The following is a 7,951-nucleotide window of genomic DNA, read 5'->3' as shown; positions in this document are numbered from 1 at the left end:
CTCAACCAAATTGGCACAATGGCACCGTACCGCAGCGTAGACGAACCCTGCACATCAACTGCAGAACTAGAGGCAGATGATGTAGATGAATTATTACTTTAATCAAGATTGGTAAGTTGTGTTAAAATTTTCTTTTTTATTTATATATAAGTAGGTATATTGTGTCGGTCCTTTTTTAATTTTGACGGATTCTGACGGATTTCCAGGTGTTTTACTGATGGGAATATAATGTATGTGTTGGCAACACTGCATAGTAGGTGAACGAGAAAGTGCGACGAAAAGCAAGTGATTGGAAAGTATAATATTTAATAGTTCGTTACAATGGAAGGCTCGGGAGAAGAAGAGAGGATTGAGAATAAAGAAGACGTAAAGATACAGTTACAAGAGACTTACATTAAGGTTAGCCTAGTTGAGAAAACAGGAAGGTTTGAATGTAGGTTAGGTTATGTAGATCTAACATCGGGCAAAACATAGGTCAGCTTTTTTTCAGAGTATGTAGCAATTTTATAATTAAATACGAATTACAATGTTTCATATATTTCAGAGAATTGTATGTAGACAATTTCCCATAGTAGGTAGTAGGTATGTCCGAAGTTAATACTCAGGCCTACTGTAATAGAAAGTCGGCTATTGTAGTTTCTTGTCCATTCTGTGTTGCGTAAAGTGATACAGAAAACGTTGGTTCAGTTATTGTTCATGAATACTCTTGCAACTCTGAATTATAAAATGAGAAACTAGCGCACAGGAAGTTCATGATATTTAATTGAATGCAATTGTATAAGGATAGACTGCGCGTGGAGTGATGATGTCTAAAATAACATAAAGGAAAATTAAATTAAAAGAGGGAAATTGAAAGCACAGAATCGGTTTTATTGGATGGCTGTCATTAAAGAGGCCAAGGTTATGCTGAAAGGACCATAGTGCCATTGAAGTGAAAGAAGTATAAGAAATAAGCATTGTGTGTGTGCGTGCATTTTTAAACTTTTGCAGTTACGAGTAAGGCCTACATTTTTTCTAATAATCGAACAGCTTACATTTTGACAAGCCATAGCACCAATTTTGTCATATTACTAGCATGCTTCATTTTCTTCAGACTTTCCTTCCTATCTCCTGAGAGTATAGTATACTATACCATACTTCATAAGTACATGATTATGATATACGAGAAAGATGTATAGCCTATGCAGAGACCCGAAGTAATTATAGTATAATATACGTGCATTTGTGCCCTTAATTGTAATCTGCAGAATTTTTTCAGCATTTTTCTTCATGTCAGTGACCTATTTTTCATTGTAGAATCAGGGCCTATATTGAACTTCAGAAATAAAACAACAAATGTCTCAGGACTCAGAAGGATAGACCTAACAACATGGAACCCAAGTCGTCACTAGATAGGGCTTATGTTTATTGTTGTTATGTGTAGTGCATTTAACTTCATTCTTGCTGTAAAGATATCTATAAGCGGGTTATTAAAAAGAAATTCCGAGGTTTTACATCGTCACTACACACATAGATCTATTATTGAACGTATTGTACTTTGAAGCAGAAAGTAGGAATAGCCTACAAATAGCAACTTGAAAAGTATTTTTTGGAGTATTATCAATATGTACAATCTGAGTCACATGACACATCAGTACAATACTAGAGTTCCTTCCACATTCGCCATAATATGATCGTCTTCTATGATGCTCACGCCATTCCTGATACGAATCTTCAGATCGTTTATGATAAAAGGGAAGGGTGGGACATACATAACATCTTTAATGTACTTTCACAAGAAAAGTCGCAAAGGAAAAGTTTTGTCGACCATCGACCACAAAGACCCCCACAGTAGGCTAACCGTTGATTTGCATCCCATCAATGTCACACTGGTATGTGATCCAGTGTTGAGGTAGATGTAAAACTCATCGTGAAAGTGCGAAGATATTCGTCTTGTTGGAATATGAAATTTGGGTGATCTTTTAGCTGCGGTGTTGAAAGTTAAGCTAGGATACACCACTTTGTAGCACATATGAAATCACTGGAATCAGGAATAGACAAATCTTGGTCGTCAGGTTGCCATGGCAGCTACAAATTTTTTTGTGGTGCCTCAGATTTTTGCTGTCTTCAAAATGTTTTTGGAATAATGTTATAATGTTTGGAATGTAAGTTGACAATACCACATGTTTTCTGGTTGCAATACAAACAAAAGAAATCACAGTGCTGTTATAATTACATAGGTACCACACTAGTCCAGTAAGTAGAAACAAAAGGAGCATTTATAGAAAAATTAAATGAGATATAGGCTATTACAATTCGTACAATTATTAAATGTTACTGGAGCAGTTTGATCCACTACTCTACAATAATCTCTTCTTCCAGTAAATCCTCAACTAATTTTTTGCCATAATCATTAAATGATTACAAAACTTCTAATTAAACTCATATATTTATCATTTAATACAAATTTCATTACCAGAAACAACAATGACTGTTTACACTGAAACAAAATGACCTACGTAATGCCTTGGCAATGACGTTGAAAACTTTCTTATAGGACAAATTTTTACTTATGAAACAAATTTATGTAATTTTCAAAATTAAAAACAGATTTATTTAAATGACGATTGTCCAAAAAAAATAATATGCAAAACATATGCCTCGTTTTTTTTTCAAACTGCCTACTCGATTCTGTTATAATGCACTTAACTATATTTGTATAACTTCAATTTCCTTTATGTCAACACTATATGACTAAAATATCTGGTGGACAAGACAAAATGCCACTGCTTAACCGAAAGTCTAGCGGCTCCCACATGCTATAGGATTAGTCTTCCTACCGTCAAAGTGCGATATGATAAAACATAAAAAGCTTACGTAGGGTACCTTTCGGTGCTGGACCCCGGACTCATTTCACCGGCATTATCACCTTCATATCATTCAGACGCTAAATAACCTAGATGTTGGTACAGCGTCGTAAAATAACCCAATAAAATAAAAAAAAATAAGCTTACTATCGATAACTGGAAGACCCAATCTTATGTACTTTGTGTGGGATCTAGTCCGAGAATAACGGCCATAAACCAGGGAGCAGGTTTGGCACTCTGGCAACTAGTTCTCTGCAACTTTGGTGGCGTTTCATCTCATTCACCCGGTACATAGACAACAAAAGCAGTCATAGTAAGAAGTCCAGATGTAATGTTGTTTTGTTAATTAATTATAATATTGTTTAATTGTATTTTAGTAAATCTTAGCTCAAATGGTTTTGTCGTTGCATATATGGGTCATTCTCATGAAAATCATCACTTTTAGAACCCAAAAATGGCAACAACTGAAATTGTGAGGAAATTAATTTTTTTATAGGTAACTTATGGTTAAGGGTGTGAAAGATAAGTCAGGTGTGTTAGTGGTCATTCTAAATCTTCGTGAGAAATAAAACAAAATCAATTTTCAAATTCCACGGTGTCCACAGCATCTCCACCGTGTCTGCAGTTTTAATCCGTGGATTATTCCTTTGGCTTGGTAAAGGCAATTTGATTTACACACCGACTTCAAATCAATACTGAAAACGAAATAAGTCACAAATTATGATTCATAATAATATTAACTGGTTTTTATTAGATATAATGCGATTGAGCCATATTAGAAAATAAAATGCGTATTTACGTTTGCTCACAAACTTATTAATTAATTAATAATGTGAATATTATCACTAACAGTGATAAACGCATAAATTTATATGTTTATAAACAATAATACAATATTGGATTTCTCTTATTTCTAGTAGGTTATTTAACGACGCTGTATCAACTACTTGATTATTTAGCATTGATGGAATTGGTGATAGCGAGACGGTATTTGGCGGGATGAAGCCGGGGATTCATCATAGATTACCTGACAGTCGCCTTACGGTTGGGGAAACCTCGAAAAAACCCAACCAGGTAATCAACCCAAGCGGGAATTGAACCCACAACCGAATGAAACTCCGGATAGGCAGGCAAACTCCTCAGCCAACTAATTTCACTTAGGCCTATTGAAATAAGATATGATTGACAGTTATAATAATGATTTCGGAATATGTATTATATGACTTTCTTGTGTTAAATTCTATCGTACCTGGTTTACAGAGTTCTGAGGATGACCCATAAAAGGTCTAAACATGTAAACCAGGTACGATAGAATTTAACACAAGAAAGTCATATAATACATACTGTATTCCGAAGTGATACAGTGTTAAGTGTGTAATCAAGATGTATGAACAATAATGATAATTATTTTGCCCTTTAATTAATTAATTATTTATTTACTTGTTCATTTATTTATTTAAAAATATATTTATTTATTTATTCACTCACCCATCCATCCATTTGTCCATGTAACTATGTAATTACTTATTTATCTATTTATTTATTCATTCATTCATTAATTCACTCATTTATTTATTTATACCAGACACAATGTACTAAAACAGTTGATCCTTCATAACTCTCCAGCTTTTTAATATTATTTAATAATTTTTATTTTTTTTTTTTATTTAATTTGTAGCTAATATGCATACAAAGAGAATATGATGCACCAGCTTGCATGTAGCTCCATAAAAATAGTCATAATTTATTTCTGTTATGTAAGAAAAAAATTATGAAATGTTCAGTGTTGTATAATAGTTTGTTTTCTTTTTAACTAATGATTGTAGGTCATCTCCTTTATAATATTCAAAGAAACAAGTAGTATTGCAAACTTTGGTGGAGAAATCTTAAAAATTGGCCAAGTTATTATCAATTGAAGTTAGAAAAATGCAATTTTGAGTAAACAAGCGACAAACTTACAGAATGTGGCGCTGAAGTCTGTGCATGGCAGGATATTTTAATGCACAACTTACTCAACTTTATAGATATCTTAAAATATTTTTTACTGATATAAAGCTAAAAGTTCCTATTAAATTCTATTAATATTTGAAAAATGAAAAAGTATTTTTCTTATCCTCAAAGTTGTATGAAAATTCCTAAGATAAGGTCAGTAACCAGAATGTTACGGATTTTTAAAACCCCGGAGATGTTTTTGGATAACGTCTTACATTTTTATATTAGATTGGGTTGGGTTTTATTAGCTTAGGTTAGAGCTTTAGTTAATGTTTAGCAACTTTGTAACTGCATATGTATAATATATATATATATATATATATATATATATATATATATATATTCATGAATACATAATTTCATACTTATATTTCAGTGTTCTGTTAATTTATTTCTCAGATGTCATATATTTGTAAATGGTTCTATGCAATAATAGCTGAAGGAAAGGAAACCTCTTCCTTCCATTTTTCTATGTGATCTTTTTCTTAAGCATTGTTTTGTTGACCTCTGAAATTGTGTTTGCATTGTGGTCTCTTGACTTTCATCTTGACTTAATATTAATTTTGTGTCTAAAAATGAAGGGGTGAGAATGAGCTAGTCAAAAGCCACATTTTTTATTTTATTTTATTTATTTATTTTTTTTTTTGTGAGAGCTCATTTCTTACACATGGGGAAGCTACAAGTTAAATATTATAAAATTACTCAACAAATTACGTAAGTATATGCCAAATAAATTATGATACCGTACGTAATAGCATTGAACTCTAAACCTTTAATATGCTTTCCTGTAAAAATTTTTGTGTGTTGCTTAGGACTGGTATATCATTCTCACGCCTTCAAATATTAAATTTCTTTTGTGACCTCTTATCTTCAAACTTTTTTTTCCACTTTCAGGAAGAAAAAAGCATACCTGATGAACAAGATAATTGCAGGAAGCTTTTCATTGGTGGACTCAATTATTTCACCACGGAAGAGTCGTTGAAAGCATTTTACGAACAATGGGGAAAAATTATAGATGTGTGTGTGATGAAGGAACCAAAAACAAAGAGGCAAGTTCAAATAGGCCTAGTCAATTTCAGTTAGAAAAAAAGTTTACTTTTTTTTAGTCAAAGAGAGCTGATGCATTTTAGCTACACTGCTGTTTGTTTTGTGGAAAGTTTTGTTGCATGAATTCTGTGGAAGTACTTCTTTTCTAGCCATTCATAATCTTCTATTTTTTTCCAAGCTTCTATTACATCTTACTTTACTGTCTCACTGGTATTCACTCTGTTTCAACTCCATAGTTTTCATTCTAGTTTAGTTTCACCATGACGAATAGAAATAAATAGTGGTCTCCCTTTGTTAATTGAAACGGCTGATACCATGCGGCGCTAGTGCAGAGTTCGTTCAGTCTTTGTTCCATGTGTAGGTACATAAATACATTTAACTTAAGTTGCACGGTTAGTTAAACGAGCGTGGAGTGACTTCTTTTCCTATTGCGGATATGCATCTTCAGCCGTCTTACATGTCGTACCAACATAACTTACGAGACAATACGAACGTTTCATGCTAGTTTGCAATGTTCCAGCGGGATAGAAATTCGGCCATTTTCATACCTCAGGGAAGTGTGTAGAGGTAAGAGAATGGAGTGTTATGACAGGTTAGGCTAGTTTAGACTTTTATTATGTCTTACGTACTTAGCCTATCTGTGACAGGTTAGGTTACGGTAGTTTAGGGTTTTGTTATGCCTTTTATAGGCAAATCTTTGACAGGTTAGGTTAGGATTTTAGTGACATGTTAGGTTAAGTTAGTTTAGGCTTTTATTATGCTTTGCATATACGAAACTGTGACATGTTAGGTTAGGATAGTTTAGACTTTATTATGCCTTGTATAGGCGAATCTGTGACAAGTTAGGTTAGGTTAGTGTAGAATTTTAGTGACAGGTTAGGTTAGATTAGTTTAGACTTTTATTATCAAGATGAAGGTGAAAGCGATTGAGTGTGGCATTCTTGAACAGGTAGTGATTTTTTGTTTTCTATGTTGGCAGTTCAAGTGCGTCTGTGTCTATTCCAAAATCAGTAGAAGTCACTCAATGCTCGTTTCTCCGCACGGTTTACCATTTGCTTCATATACATACGTTATTGGAATTATGCTTATAACCAGAGCCTGGATTTTGATGACCTAAAAATTCTTGAAAAATGACGTATAAAATGACTTTAAAATTGAATGAAAATGACCTAATAATTACAAAAACATGACCTAAAAATTGGATTTTTTATTTTAATTAATAATTGTTTATGTTAAACTGCTGTACAAAAGTTACAGATTAAAGATTATTGAATTAGTAGGCACACATACTTAATTTTTAACAACTAGAAAAGTAATAAACAAGAACAAAATTAATTGAATTAATTAGGTAATTTGAATAATTAATTAAAAATCTACAATTTCAGAGCATCATTTTCTTCTTTGGAACTCCTATAAAGAAAGAAAGAAAAAAAATAGGATTTAAAATGTTGGATTACAGTACCCGAGTAATTTTATTTAAATGTTATGTGAAATAATAACAGTACTGGTAACTAAAATATTGTTACTGGAACTTTCTTCACTGAAAACTTTATTGCAACCACAGATTGCAACTGAAGGTTAAATGGTTTCATTTCATTATTGCAAAGTCTGTCACAAGAGAAAAATTCGTGTATTATAGTCATGTCGCTCTGATTTCCAGCAGCCAATCACATTGCAGATCAGCTACATTTAAACATCTGCGTGTTTTCATTTGCTCCTTAGACATTATGTACTTCCTAAGGCTCGATAAATACTGGGTATAATCATTCGCCATTTTTGTTCTTTCGTTTCTGTTTGCAGCAAGCAGACAAAAAGTCAAAGTGATGTGATATATATATTACCGTAATATGTTTCTGTTCATTTCTTCCAGTAGATCAATGTAAATACGACAAAAGCAGATTGCCTTTATGAAATCCCGTTAGTGTGTAAAATATTGACCCAAAACTTAAAAAAATGACTTAAAAGTGACCTAAAACCAGAAAATGACAAAAAGTTACCTATGCAGATTTTTAGAATGTGGACGTCACAAATGGGATTTATAAACAAATGAGCAATGTTTCCGATAC

General features: G+C 32.7%; 1 protein-coding gene across 1 annotated transcript in view; it reads left to right on the top strand.

Annotated features, from left to right (window-relative positions):
* Positions 1–240: 240 nt before the first annotated feature.
* Positions 241–7,951, top strand: part of LOC138710687 (heterogeneous nuclear ribonucleoprotein A1, A2/B1 homolog) — a 30,291-nt gene continuing 22,580 nt past the window's right edge. Inside the window, exons 1-2 of the mRNA XM_069841750.1 lie at positions 241–399; positions 5,733–5,887. Coding sequence (XP_069697851.1) covers positions 322–399; positions 5,733–5,887 — 233 coding nt within the window. The 5' untranslated portion in view covers positions 241–321. The remainder of the gene's footprint in view (positions 400–5,732; positions 5,888–7,951) is intronic.

Source organism: Periplaneta americana, chromosome 12, assembly GCF_040183065.1.
Source record: "Periplaneta americana isolate PAMFEO1 chromosome 12, P.americana_PAMFEO1_priV1, whole genome shotgun sequence".
In the NCBI taxonomy this organism is placed as follows: Eukaryota; Metazoa; Arthropoda; class Insecta; order Blattodea; family Blattidae; genus Periplaneta; species Periplaneta americana.
Note: the sequence above shows the minus strand (reverse complement) of the source record. Positions and strands in the feature narration are given on the sequence as shown.